The following is a 17,566-nucleotide window of genomic DNA, read 5'->3' as shown; positions in this document are numbered from 1 at the left end:
ACATGACCCGGTGACGGAGCTACTGCAGCTGGGCGCAAGGCGCCACGTCAAGGAGGGTGGGTGGCAGCATTGCCGCTGACCCTCCTGCTATCTGCTACTGGGTCAAATCTGACCTGGCAATGGAGCTGCTGAAGCCAGGTGCAGCTTGCCACAGCTGAGGAGGGCTGCTCTCTACTGCTGGGTCAGGAGAGCTGCTGGGCGTGCAGCAGCGAGGAAGGTGAGCAGCAGCGCTGCCGTCCACTCGCCTCCCCTGATTCAGGGCGGAGCTGCGCCAGGCACAAGTGCTACAGCCAAGCCACAGCACCTTCTGGAGCGGAGCCAGGCTCTGATGATGGAGTCAGCTGTGGGGGGCGCCTGTTTGCCCCCAGCCATGTTTTTAAAACTCACATTTTTGCCATTTTGTCACCTCCCCCTCGGCGATGACACACGAGGTGGCCCACACCCACCACACCCACCTTCCTATGCCACTGCTTATGCCATTCCCCCTCTGGTTAGTTTTTACATCCTGGTTATAATATTCCCTAGTGACACGGTATGCTTTTTTAGTACTTTTTCACTAATGAACTCAGGATACATAGTGATTTGCTTCACCCCATTTTTAAATTTTCATAACAACCCTGCAAAGCCAAACAGGCTGAGAGATTGACTGAAGATTTTAATTTGGAACTGTCTGTCCTCTATACCATAATGTCATAATACTTCTTCATTTTTCGCTAATGATGTTGTTGTTGTTGTTAAAAAAGAGAGATGGCCAACGAGCTAGTCAGCAAATGAGGTGTAGCATCCAGCATAAGATTATCTGAAGATTAAAGGAGGTGCCTACTTCCCATAAAAGCATCTCATGTGACGACCCGACATTCTTTGAAGCAAGTGTTACAAGCATAGAAGCCAAAGGCTGCAGCTCCAAGGGGATGGCAACAGATTTCCCTGTTCAGAGTGTTCTGGTGACAGGATCCAATTCGGGAATTGGCCTGGGTTTGGTGAAGCAGTTTCTGAGGCTGCCAACTCCACCTCAGTGGGTCTTTGCTACTACCCTAGACCTGGATGCACCAAAAAGCAAGGTGAGGACCAGGAATGTAGCATAAGAGAGTAGCGATGTTACTATGTTGTAAGAATGTAATGTCAGCTTTGTGTGCTGGATGGGGTTGATGGGAGTTGTAGTCCAAAACATCTGGAGGGCGCCCGGTTGGAGAGAATGCTGTTGGGCCTTTGGTTTCACCAGCGGCTGCCCTGCTCTGGTGTGACTGTTTTCAGTGGCTCATCTGAGTTGCCCACTGCCTGCCTTGTCTGCTGCTCTCAAGAGTGCTGTGATGGGCCAGCAGCTCTCACAAGGCTGCCAAAAAGCTGTAGGTCACAGTGCTGTCTGTTAGCGGCCAGTTGAGCTGCTATATGATAATAGTTTTAGAAAATTACAGCATAGATTAATGGGGAGTGTCAGGGAACTGACATCGGAGCGAGAGGCGAAGGGGAGGCTCCCAGATGATGCTGGCGAAGGACCCAGCAGAAGGGGGAGAAGCAGCTCAGGAGAGGGGGAAGGAAATCAGCGCAACACCAGGGATAAAGGGGAGGAGATGGGGGAAGTGGAGAGAGGGCTCCAGGATTCTTCACTGGACATCAGTGAGGAGAGCACAGGTCCCCCGCTACCCACGCCCTCCCTGCGCAGAAGACTCCCGCGCAGTGAGAGGAGGAGGAGACTGGGAGTCAAACAGCTTTTATGTTGGAAGAGGTTTAAGAAACGCCCACTGACGGATTCTGCCAGCGACTGAGGCAGCCACGTTGAGATGGGCTGTGCAGTCAGAATGGTTTAACAAGGCAATTTAGCCTAGAGAGGCGGCAGTTTACGCACGAGTAACTCATACCCATTACAGGGAGGGACATAAAAGAAGATCTCTGTCACTCTAGTTCCACCTGTAGACTGGTTTGTCCAGCAATTATCATTTTGCTGAATTAAGTTTCAACACCTTTTTAAGCCGTTTACCAGCAGAGGAGAGTATTGGCTGTCAGGAAATAAATTAATCCCTTAAACCCCAAGTCAACTCCATGCAGGATTTTTATTTCTTTTAACAGTCTAGTTCCTTCAAAGTAACTTTGTAATAATGTTCAACTTACCCTTAGGTCTTCCACAGTTTCCTTTTAGTATATTCCCCTGTGGGCAACTTTCTGGGGGCCACATGCCAGTGGTGTAGGGGGCCAGAAGCCAAAGTGGGCCGAGCAACAGATATGGCTGCTGTCCTTGTATAATAGGCTACGTTCCACTGATGCAAAAGTCACTAGTTTCTACATACACCTTTCTCTCCATCCTCCATCCGAACAAGTAAAAGGCACTGTTACAGTACAAGGACATATTCTAGCCAGGCAGAAACATTTTTTGAGTGTATAGAGCAATGCCAATGAGGATATGACCTGGTGAGAAAGAGGCTGTGGTCTTGGGAGAATTACAAAGGGGGAGGTGGGGACAGCTTTCAGACTGCTAACCAGTTTTCAATGTACAAGGTTTTCTGTTCATAACGTACTCACCTGTTAACAGTGCTTTTTTTTCTTTAAAAAATTTTTTAGGGGTACTCTCATTTTGACTCCAGAAAATCATCATTTTATAGTTCAAATCGGGGGAAATAAATACAGTAAATGGACAAAAGTAAAAAGATTCACAAAATAATATTTAGAGGTATGTGTACCCCTGCATCCCGCCCCCCGAAAAAGCGCTGCCTATTAATGTTGAAGAGGAAGGTGTTCTCCTTGCAAGGCACTGTTCTGTGTGAGATTCCTGAGTTTCTATCAGACTCTACTAAGCATTTTCAGCATCCAGTTCTAAGGCTCTGGGTCTCTCTTGGTGACCAGTTCCAGTTTAATCAAGGAGGTAAAACATTTCTTTTTTGACAGGAAATAAAGGAGTTGGCCTGCCAGCATCAGAATCTGGTGGTGCTGCAGCTGGGTAAGTCTCACGTTCCAAATGCAGGATGAATAGACATTCCCAGCACCAGTGCAAACCAGTACAGTCCACAAAGCAGTAACTGGAAAAAGGACGGTTCACAGCCAATCAAGGGCTTAAGCAACAAAGCCTCTCTTCTGAGGTGGTAGCAGGCCCGCCATATATTGCTGAACTACAACTCCCATCAACCTTGCCCATTGACCATGCTTGCTGGGGCTGATTAGATTTGTAGCTCAGTAATATTTGGAGAGTCAAAGGCTCCCCATACCTGCCATAAAGGAACTTTCCAAAACGGCCTACCGAAGTCATAGCCTCATGCTATTTCTTATGGGTACTCTACTTTCTGTGTCTGTGAATTCTTACAGAGGCAATATGACAGACAAAGGCAAGGCTTCCATAACAGGTACCATACATAGCCTGTGGTATGTTACCATAGTCCAAAGAATAAAGTACGGTACTTGGGATTCACAATGGCCTTGTTTTGGGCTCAGCCTTACCTTTTGTGTGTCTGATTGTCCCAAAGATTTCATAAATCTTGGAAGAGGAACTGCAGGGATCTTTCAGTGTGCATATGCAACTCCTGAACTAAGAGAGACAAAATAGGTATCTCTTCTGCTTTCTCCCTAAATTACACAGTTTTTTGTTCAGTTTGCTCAGTAAAGTGTTGTCAGGACTTTTCTCCACCTACAATAGTTAAGTATTTTTGCCTTACAATCGCCTTGCTTTGCGCTTGTTTTTTGATGGAGTGATATTAATGTGATACAAGTATTTTTAAAAGCCAGCTTCCAGTCAGTCCCTGTACTCACTGCATGCACAACTCAGAAAGACACACAGAGCTCCATGATTCAGCGAAGTACTTGTTCTTCCTCCTCAAGTGGGCTGTAGTAGCTGCTGTTGTTGTTTAGTCGTTTAGTCGTATCCGACTCTTCGTGACCCCATGGACCAGAGCACGCCAGGCACTCCTGTCTTCCACTGCCTCCTGCAGTTTGGTCAAACTCATGCTGGTAGCTTCGAAAACACTGTCCCACCATCTCGTCCTCTGTCGTCCCCTTCTCCTTGTGCCCTCCATCTTTCCCAACATCAGGGTCTTTTCCAGGGAGTCTTCTCTTCTCATGAGGTAGCCAAAGTATTGGAGCCTTAGCTTCAGGATCTGTCCTTCCAGTGAGCACTCAGGGCTGATTTCCTTAAGAATGGATAGATTTGATCTTCTTGCAGTCCATGGGACTCTCCAGAGTCTCCTCCAGCACCAGAATTCAAAAGCATCAATTCTTCGGCGATCAGCCTTCTTTATAGTCCAGCTCTTACTTCCATACATCACTACTGGGAAAACCATAGCTTTAACTATACGGACCTTTGTTGGAAAGGTGATGTCTCTGCTTTTTAAGATGCTGTCTAGGTTTGTCATTGCTTTTCTCCCAAGAAGCAGGCGTCTTTTAATTTCGTGACTGCTGTCACCATCTACAGTGATCATGGAGCCCAAGAAAGTAAAATCTCTCACTGCCTCCATTTCTTCTCCTTCTATTTGCCAGGAGGTGATGGGACCAGTGGCCATGATCTTCTTCTTTTTTGATGTTGAGCTTTTTTTTGATGTTGAGCTTCAGACCATATTTTGTGCTTTCCTCTTTCACCCTCATTAAAAGGTTCTTTAATTCCTCCTCACTTTCTGCCATCAAGGTTGTGTCATCTGCATTTCTGAGGTTGTTGATATTTCTTCCGGCTGATATTTAATTCCGGCTAGGGATTCATCCAGCCCAGCCTTTCGCATGATGAATTATGCATATAAGTTAAATAAGCAGGGAGACAATATACAGCCTTGTCGTACTCCTTTCCCAATTTTGAACCAATCAGTTGTTCCATATCCCCTTCTAACTGTAGCTTCTTGTCCCACACTAACAAAAAGAGCTGACAGGCCAAGGGACAAATAAGTGGACTGAAAAGCACCTCTCATCCTTGTAATCTGTAAGATCCCCCCAAGCCACCTGCCTTGGTAGTGTTAAAAGGGCCTTTTTATTAGTCCCTTGGGCATCCCCACGCCACCCAGTTCTTAAGGGCTTAGAAATGTCATTCTGCAGATGTCACTGACCTCCAGAGCATCAAGGCAGCTGTGGAGCAAGTGCAAAGGTGTGTTGGAGAATGTGGATTGAACCTCCTGATGAACAATGCTGGTATTACTTCTGGAAACGACCTGGAGGAAGAAAATGCTAAGGACATGGCAAATGTATATGCCGTCAATACTATTGGGCCACTTCAGGTGAGCCAGGTAAGTTTTTGCTTTTCATGAGGCTGCAAAACCCTTTACTCACTACCTATTGCCCTGGTAATAACTGTGATGTTCTGGCCCTTTGGGAGAATTAAACAAAAGCAACAAACTGGGTAGGAGAAAAGCAGTATTTGTTTGAGCAAGTAATTTTCATGAGGATTTTAAGAAAATAATTGCAATCTGATATGGAAATTCAGAGAATTGAACTTAAGGTAGGAAAAATGATAAACCAACACTGATAGATCCACCAGTCACTGAACATCAGTCTGGCATAAAAATAGGAATGCTTTCTACCTTTCCTTCCCCAGACGTTTAATGGGGCTGCTCTCATGAACATGCAGACAATTTTTTTTAATAGAATCAATATGGCTACTTTCTGGAAAACAGATGCCATTAATGCCTTTCCTATCAGTGTGCTGTGCACACACATAGTAAAAGAGAGAGATTGCAGAAGTTGTGGGAGAAGGACAACTTTAAAATGCCAAGAAGCGAACTAGAAGGAAGAAACATGGGTGAGACCTTAGAATAGAGCAGCTTCAGGACCTGTTGGCGGCGGCATAAAATGAGGCCAGGGCACAGGTTGCCCAGCTGTGCATTCAAACAATTCTAAATGTATGCTAAGTCTTACAGGACTCCTTGTGCAAAAGCTTATAGAAAGTATTTTTGGATCAGAAATCCTAATTCTGCTACGAGCATTGTTTATATTTACCTTTAACTTTACACAGTGCACCCAGTGTTTACCTCTGGTACCCTGCCCTAAGATAGCTGCATTCATTGACTTAACAACAGCCATGATCTCTATTCTCTTTTAGGCATTTCTGCCCCTGCTGAAGATGGCAGCTCAGAGATATCCCCAGGAAGGGCTGAGCTGCTGCAAGGCAGCCATTATCAATACCTCCAGTGCTGCAGGCTCCATGGAAGTTATGCTGTTATGGGAAAGAAAGATGACTGTTGCCTATCGCTGCAGTAAGGTACCTTATGTGAAATCCATGTGCAACCGTCTCCAACCTCCTCTGCCCTGCTGCAACTATCTTTCCAAATGATAGCTGTATGTGTGAATCTGGGCAATAATAGCGTATTACCCACAGATAAATGTTGAGAGACAAACTTTTGTTGTGAGGATGTTGCATTTTCTAAAACTGTGGATGGCATTAAGGGAAGATACCAGGATGTTTTCTACAAATAAACAGCATGTGTACAGTCCTTTTCTTCTTGCGGAACTTAGAACCAACATCTAAAGCTAGATATCAGTTAGCAAAATGATGCAGCCAACAAGCATGGGGAACACTCACAAATGCCTGTCAAAAATCTTGTTCAAGAGTGGTGTCCATGATAGATAACTTCCAAGTTGCTAGTTTTTGTGTCAGGAATGCTCAATGATGTCCAATTTTTCTTACAAACCTCTCTGCCTCCAAATCCTTTCTAGCCACCTTGCAGTAATTCATATTAAGCAGCTCCCCACAGTTCAATGCACCCTCTGCTCATGGTTTGTTTTTTTCTCCCTTGTAGGCTGCTTTAAACATGCTCACCAAATGCCAGTCACTCACGTATCCAGCTTATGGGATTCTGTGTGTTTGCATCCATCCTGGCTGGGTGAAAACTCAACTCAATTCCGTAAGTGCTTTTGGTAATAATGGAAAAGGTGGGCAGCCCTATAGGACTAGCATACATAGTCCTCTGAGGCCTTGCAGTGAACTGCTATCCTTTGGCATGTATGACCACTTGGTTGTCTTTCATAAAGCAATGTTTAATGTGCAGACTGAAATCTTATAACCAAGACATCCAACAGCATCTAGGCCTTCTGCTATTTGATGCTCAAGAATGACTTTTTCCGAACTTAATAAATCCTTCACTTACAATATTTTTCTTCACAGGAGGCGGACCTGACTGTTGAAGAGAGTACACGAGGAATAATTCAAGTTCTCTCCACACTTTCTGAGGTGGATAACGGTACCTTTGTGGACTGGGAAGGACGCAGAGTACCCTGGTGAGGAATTTGTTTCACGATGCCAGGGGGTTTACCACTCTAGGATTCTGCCTAGAGAGCATCCAATAAACTGCCTGGGATTCAAGGAAAATGTTTCTGACTCTCTTCTTCCTTCAGAAGGTTCCATTGAAGACTAGTTTTCACGCAGAATTGTTTTTAAGGACTAGCCATGGATTGAAAGAACTTTCACTCTGAGGGTCACATTCCCTCAGGAGCCCCCTTATGGGGGCTGGATGCCAATGCCAGGTGGGTGTGGGTGGCACTGGCGAGACAAAGGCAAAAGTGGGCAGGGCAAGGTTGTGAATATTACCTTCCATGGAAGCTACATACAAAGGCCAGAGGTATTTAGTGCGTGCAACTCACTGTTGTAGGACCAGGGGGTTGGTTTGGATTATGTGTTTAGGTCCCCTCCAAAGCCTGTGGTTCTTTATCTGGATGATGGGAGCCTGTAGTAGGAGCTGAAGTGCCTGAACCAGTTTCTTTGTAAAAGATCAACCTGACCCTGCTCAGCATCCTTTTATATGCCTAAAGACTTGAGCAAGTATGGGCGTGTTGTCATAGAAAAAGGAGCTAGTACTGTCTCTACAAGGAAGGGTAGCCAGATCTCACACACGTGGCTGGACTCATCATCCTGGAGGCAAGAGAACAGTAGGTCAGAGGCTGGCCTTTGTCTTGTCTGCAGCTGGGAAGACACAGAGGCTTGACTTCCTCTCAGAGCTGAAACCACACCTTTGGGGGATCTCCCTAGGGACCTGATGGAGGAGCAAGATCTGATGTAGCAGTGATGCTGTGAGCCCTTCATCTTGTGCTCTGGTTGTGTATATGTGCATACCCTCCAACATTTATCTGATGAAATAGAGACGTCCTATTCCATACTACTATTAATTCGTTATACCCTACCCATCTGACCTGGTTGCTCCAGCCACTCTGGGCGGCTTGCAACATATATAAAAACATGATAAAACATTAAACTTTAAAAAAATACTTCCCTACACAGGGCTGTCTTCAGTTGTCTTCTAAAGGTTGTACAGTGGTACCTCGGGTTACATACGCTTCAGGTTACAGACTCCGCTAACCCAGAAATAGTAACTCAGGTTAAGAATTTTGCTTCAGGATGAGTATAGAAATCATGCTCCGGCAGCGCGGCGGCAGCAGCAGGCCCCATTAGCTAAAGTGGTGCTTCAGGTTAAGAACAGTTTCAGGTTAAGAACGGACCTCCAGAATGAATTAAGTTCTTAACCCAAGGTACCACTGTACTGTATAGTTACTTATCTCCTTGGCTCGGGGGTCACATAACTCCATACCCTCCCATCATTTCTCTGATGTTTCTAGAAGGAAGTGTACCCAGATCTCACCACATCATCCTAGAGGCAAGAGAACAGTAGGTCAGAGGTTAGCCTTTGTCAAGTATGCAGCTGAGAAGACACAGAGGTTTGACTTGCTCACGGTGGGATGAAACCAAACCTTTGGGGGATCTCCCTGGAAGTCTAATGGAGGAGCAAGTTCTGATGTAGTAGTGATGCTATGAGCTTTTCATCTTGTGCTCTGGTTGTGTGTGGGGGTAAATAAAACCATATATCAAAAAGACACCAGTCTTCAAAAATACTCATTCGAAGGAAACCAGACCAGAGGGAAGCACTGGCTGCCTTAAGTCTCTCACTAGCCTTAGACTGGGGTGAATGTAACGTATCTTCTGTCCAGGCAGGGGAGAGCTATCACCACTCTTCAAGAACACATTGCAGCCTGAAGAAAGCACTTGAGGTTGTGCAGCAGAGTCAGAGAAGGATGTGGAGGGCCACATTTGGTACTCAGAACTCAGGTTGCTCACCTCTGCCATAGGTGATAAGGAATTGCATACATGTGAAGGAAGCCCCCCTCTTTCACATACAGCATAAAAACACAACAGGCTTTCCGCCCCCTTTAGCCAGTCCCCTCAGGTTAGTATAAAAAAGAAAAAATGCATTCTGGTAACTTTTGAAGCTTGTTGACAAGGTTGAAATAATACATTCCCTAGCAGCATGAAATGCTTATTTTATTACATTTCTATTACACCCTTTCACTAATGAACTTAGGATATGTCATCATTTACTCCAGCACCCCTGTTGTTGTTGTTGTTGTTGTTGTTCTTTTTAAAAAAATCTTCACAACAGCCCTGCAAAGTAGAATAGCCTGGAACAACTCCAGCACATAGCATCCTCGGGCAGTTGCCAGAAGTCCAGCACTCCAGCAAGGCCCACTATAGACACCTGTCTTAGGTCCCTCCACCCCACACTGTGCAAGCCACCATTTACATTTTCTAATCTGTTTCTGACATAGCATCACTACTGAGTAATGCAGGCAATTGCGGAGGCAGCTACACCCAGGCACTACTTTCCCTGCCCACTTCCACCAACCACTTTATTTATTTATTTGTTGAATTTATAGCCCACCTCAAGGAGATTGAGGTCCCCACCCTCGTTGAATCCCTACCACGACCTTGCCGAGGTTGGTTAGGCTGAAAGGCAGCGGCTGGCCTGGCCCAAGGCCACCCGGCGAGCTTCGTGGCCGAGTGGGGATTCGAACGCCTGTTCTGCAGGACCGCGTTCAAGCCAAGTGAAAGAATCGGCACTGCGCCTTTAAGAGGGAGCCGGCAACGTCGCCGCCCCCGCCTCCTCCCCGGCCCCTCGCGCTTGCGCAAGAAGGAAAAGCCCGATAGGTGGGAGGGGGAGAGAAATGTGACCTAGGCGGCCGGTACCTCGGGCAGTGCGCGAGAAGGCGTGCGCGCGCACTTGTAGCACGCAAGAGAAAGAGAGAGACCAAGAGGCGCTGAGGCCCTCAGGTGAGGTGAGGTGAAGGGAGGGGGGGCGGACGTAGATGTTCCTTACTCCTCCCTCCCTCCGTCATCATCATCACCACCTTCCTCCATGGGAAAGCGGGAGCGTCTGGAATCTGACTCTGAGACGAAAATGAACGCGGGGGGTGTGTATGATCGTGAAAGGCGTGGAAAGGAAGGGAAGGAAGGGCGGGGCAGAAGCCGCGCTATTCAAGGCGGGGGGCAAGTGGGGTAGGTGAGGTCCCTGCACGAGGGGGAAGGGCTTCTTGTTGGCGCGCGCGCGCACACACACACACACACACACACGCGTGTTCCCTTATTCTAGGTGACAGACGACCTTGCGGACCCGTGTTGGTCTGCAGCCCAAGCAACAGTGAGTCTATTGGCGCCTTAAAAAGTCTTAAGAGGTTTATTGTGGGCTGAGAGGTTGCTTCGTCCGATGCGTGAAGGATCAGGCGTGTATCGGGGCGGGGAACTCGAGGCCCTCTGAACCAGGCAGACAGTATATACAGTATGTATGAATGTGGGTGAGTGAATGAATCAAGTATCTCTATTTTTTATCATTGAAAGGCGGGCCCTGTGGCACCTTAAACTTAAAGGACCCCATATTTGTCAGTCAGAATCTATTTTGTAAAAGATGCTTGAAGAGTGTGTGGCGAGGTGGGTGTTTTTTTAAATATAGGTTCAGAGAAGTAAACATTGGGGCCCAAAGGCAAAGAAATGTAAGAGATATAGCCTGTAACATTTCTATACAAAGCTCAAATGTATGCAGCAGCCGTTCGTGACAGCAGTAAATGGCAATTGTGTGGGAGGGTGTGTATTGTGAAAGGAAAGGGCAGATATAAAGTGTGGAGGAAGTGAAGTGGGATATATGTGGAGGGCAGGCAGAGTGGAAAAGTTTTAATCATATTCTTCATGAATTCTCTGTTAAAGAGAATCACAGGCAATGTACAATAAAGGACTATGTAATTATTGGAGTTCAGAACCTTAATTGGTAGTAGCTGCTTTCCATGCTTGTCACAGGTTTTGAAGAGAAGCACTTTCCATTTTTTTAAAAAGTACAATACGTACGTAAATAGGATGGGTTTGACTAGGCAGAAGCTGAAAGAACTGGCCATAAGAATAGGACTACAAGCCATGAGGGTCAGTTGCAGTGGAGTATGTGTGTAAAAATCGTGAGAGTATGGTAGGAATGGGGACAGTGTTGGAAACTGGCATATATAAGCTAGGCACCAAATGGCTCCTTAAACCAAGGTTACAGTCACCAAAACAGAATGTCTAGTCTTATTTTTCAAATGATGGACTGACTGTGACTGATTATCAGTTAAATATCTGACTAGTTCAGATGACAACCTTGAGCTAGGTTAAGAACTTTGGGAACTTAAAGAAGAAAAGTAATTTTATCCAGGGACAGTCCACATTTCCTACCTCTTTTTCTTAATGGTGACATGGACCATTCATAATGTATGAATGCTCTTCACAACTGTGAGCAGGGCTGTCGGGTGGGGTAAGTGAAGACAGGCTACAACAGTTAACTATAACGTTGTTGACTGCTCCTGCTCAGGCTGCACAGAAAAAGCATTTTAGTTCCTGAAATTCATTATGATTGTACAGATAAAATATAACTCAGAGAATTCTACAAGATGTAGTATTAGTGCGTGAAAACAGTCCAAATCCAGTGATCCCCAGGCCTCAACAAGCACTGCTTGCTTGCTGTATGTTCTGGATATGTTTGACTGTCTGCTTGTAGGGCTGTCATATAAATAATGTGCACAGTGTTTAACAGCTTTCTTGCCAGGCAGGTTGGTAAGATTTGTGATAGGATTCATGATTGTCTAGTCTTGCTCATAATTGTGGAGCTCTATCTTGCATCTGACAAGGACGCAGGTGGCGCTGTGGGTAAAACTTCAGCGCCTAGGACTTGCCAATCGCATGGTCGGCAGTTCGGATCCCCGCGGCGGGGTGAGCTCCCATCGTTCGGTCCCAGCTCCTGCCCACCTAGCAGTTTGAAAGCACTCTTAAGTGAAGTAGATAAATAGGGACCGCTTTATAGCGGGAAGGTAAACGGCGTTTCCGTGTGCTGCGCTGGTGCTGGCTCGCCACCTGCAGCTTCGTCACGCTGGCCACGTGACCCAGAAGTGTCTTCGGACGGCGCCGGCTCACGGCCTCTAGAGCGAGATGAGCACGCAACCCCAGAGTCGGACACGACTGGCCCGTACGGGCAGGGGTACCTTTACCTTTATCTTGCATCTAATATATATGGTTATTACTTTTAATATAGCTCTTATTTATATAACCCCTCAAGGAAAATTGTTACCAATGTCTTATGCCCATAAAGATTTCAAGATGATGTAAGAGCCAAAGGCCACAGCAACATGTATGGAAGGATATACCTTAAAGGCATATGAAGGCCATAAAATATATTATTCAAATGATAAAAATGAAGTGAGAATTTTGCATAGCATACTCTATTGCTGCTTATATTGTCAATAAATATACTTTCAGTATCCACTTTTTTCCTTTAAAGATAATATCAAGTGATATTAGAAAACCTGAAAATGTCCTTTTTCTTAACATTTAATAGCTTGATCCTTTGGTAATTTCCAGTGCTGCTTCAGCTTGTGTATTATATTTAAGCACCATCATTTCAGTATTTTTTGTATTTGAAAGAGTGACTTACTAGGGTAGAGGTAACTTACTAGAAAGTTTCAAACTAGAAAAACACATACTTGGATTTCTTCTGAAGGATGCAATAGATATTTTAGTAAGACATATTATATGTGAAGAATTAAAATATAAAGATGTAGTCTTAAAATGAACAGCTTCAAACAAATTTGATGTTGAATAACCAGCCTTGAACTGCACTTGTATTAGTGTTGACTACAAATAGCCACAGATTTATGCAGAACGTATCAATGGTTCCTTTTGCTTACACTTTATTTTATTCTGTTTTAGGAATGATGTATGAAACAGGATGCCAAGAAGCTCTGTTTTTATGCCTTAGTCTTGCCCTTGGGAACTGAATTGGAAAAAGAATACAACATGAAAATGCTTCCTGGTGTTGGGGTATTTGGGACTGGGAGCTCAGCTCGGGTGCTAGTGCCTCTGCTGAGAGCTGAAGGCTTTTCCATCAAGGCACTATGGGGGAAGACTGAAGAAGAAGCAAAGCAACTAGCTGAGGAAATGAATATTTCCTTCTACACAAGTCGGACAGATGATGTCTTGCTGCACCAGGATGTGGATCTGGTTTGCATCAACATCCCTCCACCACTCACACGACAAATTGCTGTGAAAGCTTTAGGTACTGTGCTGTTGATTATCTGAAACAAGTTGTGGTTATTTCAAATTCATTCCCCCTTTAATAGATTCCCAGTTGTGTTCTCAGGCTGTTGCTGATTACTTAATATTATAAAACTGAATGCTTCATTTTGGCACAGTATATTTTACTGTTGTTAGCCACTCTGAGCCCGGCTTCAGCTGGGGAGGGCGGGATATAAATAAATTTTTATTTATTATTATATATTATTATTATTATTATTATTATTATTATTATTAATTATATCATTGTCTCACATTACATAAATTGGAGTGATACTCGACTTTCTGCCCTCTGTGATATTGTGCCTGTACAATTTTGGGAAGTATATTTCAACCCATAGATACTTGATTCAGTCTGACATGTGAAAAAATAATTGACACCAGGGTTTTGCTCTTCTCTTACTTTAGATTTTTTAATGTCTCTTTACCTCCCAATAAATTTGCATAGCAATGTGTCACATACAGAACAGAAATATCTAGGGAAGTGGAGGGAAGCAGGAGCTAGCCATTAAATTTAACCAGGCAGCCATAGCTAATATTACCACCCCTTCTTCCACTTATCCCAAAAACATGTTTGTGTTTCATTCTTTTACATTAGCTAATGGAAGGAGTGAACTCTTTTTGTTACTGTAAGGAAATTTTTAGTATTTGCTAACTTGACTTTGCTATTGCATATTAAACTAGCAGCATTGTAAAGGCAATTACAGCTAGATGCTCATTAGAAGAGCATATAGCATGATTACTTGACTTTTTCTTTTTATAAGTATCAAGGTCTGCATGTTTCAGAAACATAGTAAACAGAAAGTAGAAAGGTAAAATTAACCCTTGCCTAAGTTTATCATTCCTCAAGTACAGTTCACACAGGATGGCAGATCTCCAAAACAAAAAATGTTTTTATGCAGATTAGAGAGGGAATCTTACTGTGGTTAAACTAAATATCCACATATCCACAGTCCCTCAAGGATTGAGTAAAATGCACCAACGTGTTTCTTCAGCCTCACCAGCCACTGGGTGTCTGCAAATACCTTATCTTGGTACTTAATCCTTGGTGGGGCAAAGCATCTCTCTAGAGCACTGATTGCCAACCTGGTGCCCACCATTTGTTTTGCACTGCAGCTCCTATCTTCTTCAAACCAGTATGGTTTAACTGGTTGGGACTGATGGGAGCTATAGTTTAAAACAGCTGGACATGGGCACCAGGTTGAAGAAACCTGATTGAATGCTTATTTTTGCAGAATATCTAGTGCCTCCCCAGCCTGGTCCCCTTCAGCTGTTTTGGACCACAACTGCCAATTCACGGCAGCACTGGCTGGGGCTGAAGGGACTTGTAGTCCCAAAACAGCTAGAGAGATGGGGTTTCTGCATTAGATGGTTGCACACATGGCTGCTAGTCGTTCTTCCTTTTTCTGTACTTTGTGAACTGAACAAGGATGACACTGTACAGACAGATAAGAATCCTCTATTTGCTTCAGGCTGCCTAGCAAAATCTGAACTAAAATTTGTCTCCTTTATTCACAGGTATTGGAAAGAATGTCATCTGTGAGAAAGCTGCTACCTCTGTGGATGCTTTCAGAATGGTCACAGCTGCCAGATACTACCCCAAGCTCATGAGCATTGTAGGCAATGTCCTGCGTTTTCTACCAGCATTCATCAAGATGAAGCAGTTAATAGAAGAACACTATGTGGGCAATGTTCTGGTCTGTGATGTGCGAGTGTACTGGGGAAGCCTTCTCAGCCACAAGTACAACTGGATCTGTGATGAACTGATGGGTGGGGGTGGCCTCCACACAATGGGGACTTACATTATAGACCTCCTCACTCACCTGACAAGTCGAAAGGCAGAGAAGGTTCATGGGTTACTGAAAACCTTTGTGAAGCAGAACTCTGCCATCAATGGCATCCGCCATGTCACAAGTGATGATTTTTGCTTTTTCCAAATGCTGATGTCAGGAGGTATCTGTAGCACTGTGACTCTGAACTTCAACATGCCTGGGTCATTTGTTCATGAGGTCATGATTGTAGGGTCAGCAGGACGCCTTATAGCACGGGGGACAGATTTGTATGGCCAGAAGAACACTGCTCCCCAGGAAGAACTCCTGTTTGCAGACTCTTTGAATGTCCATGCAGGCCTTTCAGAAAAAGGATTCAAAGACATACCCCTTCTGTACCTCAAAGGGATGGTGTACCTGGTGCAAGCTCTGCGTCAGTCCTTCCAGGACCAGGAAGACCAGCGAACCTGGGATCCCAAGCCAGTTGCAATGGCGGCTTCTTTTGAAGATGGCCTCTATATGCAAAGTGTAGTAGATGCTATTAAAAAATCCAGCCGGTCTGGGGATTGGGAATCTGTGGAAGTAATGACTGAGGAGCCAGATGCCAATCAAAACCTCTGTGAGGCATTACAGAGAAATAACCTATAATAGAAATATTCCTAATGAGCAGAATATTGAATATGTGCAGAAAACTTTAACATGGATACATTTGTTTCATATTCAGGGGGTGGGAGGAGGTATAATGGGGAATTATAATTGCGGGCAAAACCTCAAAGGAAATCCTTTTGGTTTTTAAACTCATTTAAGAGCATTTTAAATGTTGCAGATTTGTGTCACTGTTTTTTTTAAAGCTAAACCTTTTGAACTTTGTATTGTTAGGAAAACTTGAATTGCCCTTTGCACTTAGAAGTAGCTAAAACGAAAAGGTGGGATTTCTACCATTGGGGACAAGTCTGTCTCCCTTCTGTGCACAGCTCATGTATTTTTGCAGTTTGAATGTAGCACTAGAGATGGTTGTTTAAGAACAGGAAGACAAGTTACCCTTTAGGATTCTTCTTGATGTGGTAAAAGTGAGGCAAATACAGAAGTACGGTCCTTAAAGATTTGTAGTCTCCATAGCTCAGTATCAAACTAGGTGGTGGACATGTATTTTCCTGTATCCTCCCTGTTCACACAAAACCCCACCCCTGTTTTATTGTAACAGTAAAAAAAAGTGTTCAGGAAAAGGCCACTGAACTCTCCCATGCCTTCCCTTCCTCCAATCATTTGTTCCAGCCATTTTGGTCTGTCCCTGGCTCTGATTCCAAAAGTGGGCTGGAAATGGAAAAAGTTGTTGGAGTAGTGGACTGAGAGGAAGAAAGTGTGCAAGGGGGGAGGATTGAGCATCCTCCTTCCTGCATTCCTTCTGTTATATTTTCATCCTACAGACTTCCTGCTTTACATATGAGCAGGGTTGACACACGAATGACAACCACATCCATCTAGTCTGTGCCTCGGTACCAAATACTTCCAATTTAGTCTCTGCCTTTGAGACTAGCTGTTCTAGAAGTCAGTTGAGTGCTGTGTGGCATTCACCTGCTGTTTGCACGTGCTGGTGCTCCTTTCCCATAGCAGAGACTGAAGGCCTCTTGCACTTCTTTTCCTGCATTCTCTCTTGCCCTGCTCAGTGCTGCCAAATGCCACCAATGATTGCTTGGTAGCACAGAAGCCAAATCTAAGCCAGTGATTGTTGTTTAATGAAGCAGGTATTCCATCTGTTAAGGAATATGAAGTTGATAAGAAAAGGAATATTTGGTTGCTGTTTTCAGCTGCATGCTGACCGGGGTAGTTGATTTAATCGAACACCGGACGATGTTCCCTATCCCTTGTCCTGACTTGTATCCTGTGGGAGCTGTGGTGCTTCTTGCGTAGCAGATCATAGTGCACAACTACCAGATCTCAGAGCTGCTCTTCACTAGGCTGACACTGAGAAGCAGTAGCTAATTTTTGTATAAATAATACTGTTTACTTGAATGTTTTTATTGTTTTCCTACTTCGTTTTCCTACTAGGTTTTAATCCTGTACATTAATATAAAGCATTAATAAGCAACCTTTCTTGTGTTTTTGTAAATGGTAACATTATGGAAGAAAAACTAAAAATAGATAAAATCAAGAACTAGATCAGCTGTTTTTCTCTTCCCTGTGGAAAACACCCTATTTTTTCTATTCTGAGCTTTTAAATTTATTTTTAACCCAAGCAGCTGTATCCTTAATTCTAGTTGCAGATGTTGGTTTTATACAACTGGACTAACAAAAGACAGTGTGGACAGTGTTTTGTACTGGAAAAGTCCAAATTCTAGAGTAAGGGAACCACTTGTGCTCGCTTCGGCAGCACATATACTAGAGTAAGGGAACCTCCCAACTTTCTGTTTACAATATGTGGAATTTGAGAATTTAAATGCTTTGTGAAGATAAGGAGGTCCACACTAGATAAGCCACTGGAAATCTTTGG

At 44.3% G+C, this 17,566-nt stretch overlaps 2 protein-coding genes across 2 annotated transcripts; both read left to right on the top strand.

The window, feature by feature from the left end:
- The first annotated feature begins 724 nt into the window (after positions 1–724).
- LOC114602028 (C-signal-like) lies at positions 725–7,237 on the top strand. The gene is made up of 6 exons (XM_077931707.1): positions 725–1,061; positions 2,881–2,932; positions 5,002–5,189; positions 6,002–6,160; positions 6,699–6,803; positions 7,064–7,237. Exons 1-6 carry the CDS (start codon positions 912–914, stop codon positions 7,178–7,180), a joined length of 771 nt encoding a protein of 256 aa, XP_077787833.1. The 5' UTR covers positions 725–911; the 3' UTR covers positions 7,181–7,237.
- Positions 7,238–9,856: 2,619 nt separating this feature from the next.
- GFOD2 (Gfo/Idh/MocA-like oxidoreductase domain containing 2) lies at positions 9,857–17,164 on the top strand. Its single transcript, XM_028739748.2, has 3 exons — positions 9,857–9,994; positions 12,944–13,289; positions 14,825–17,164. Exons 2-3 carry the CDS (start codon positions 12,953–12,955, stop codon positions 15,721–15,723), a joined length of 1,236 nt encoding a protein of 411 aa, XP_028595581.1. The 5' UTR covers positions 9,857–9,994; positions 12,944–12,952; the 3' UTR covers positions 15,724–17,164.
- The last annotated feature ends 402 nt before the right edge of the window (positions 17,165–17,566 follow it).

This window comes from Podarcis muralis, chromosome 7 (assembly GCF_964188315.1).
Source record: "Podarcis muralis chromosome 7, rPodMur119.hap1.1, whole genome shotgun sequence".
NCBI lineage: Eukaryota > Metazoa > Chordata > Lepidosauria > Squamata > Lacertidae > Podarcis > Podarcis muralis.
Note: the sequence above shows the minus strand (reverse complement) of the source record. Positions and strands in the feature narration are given on the sequence as shown.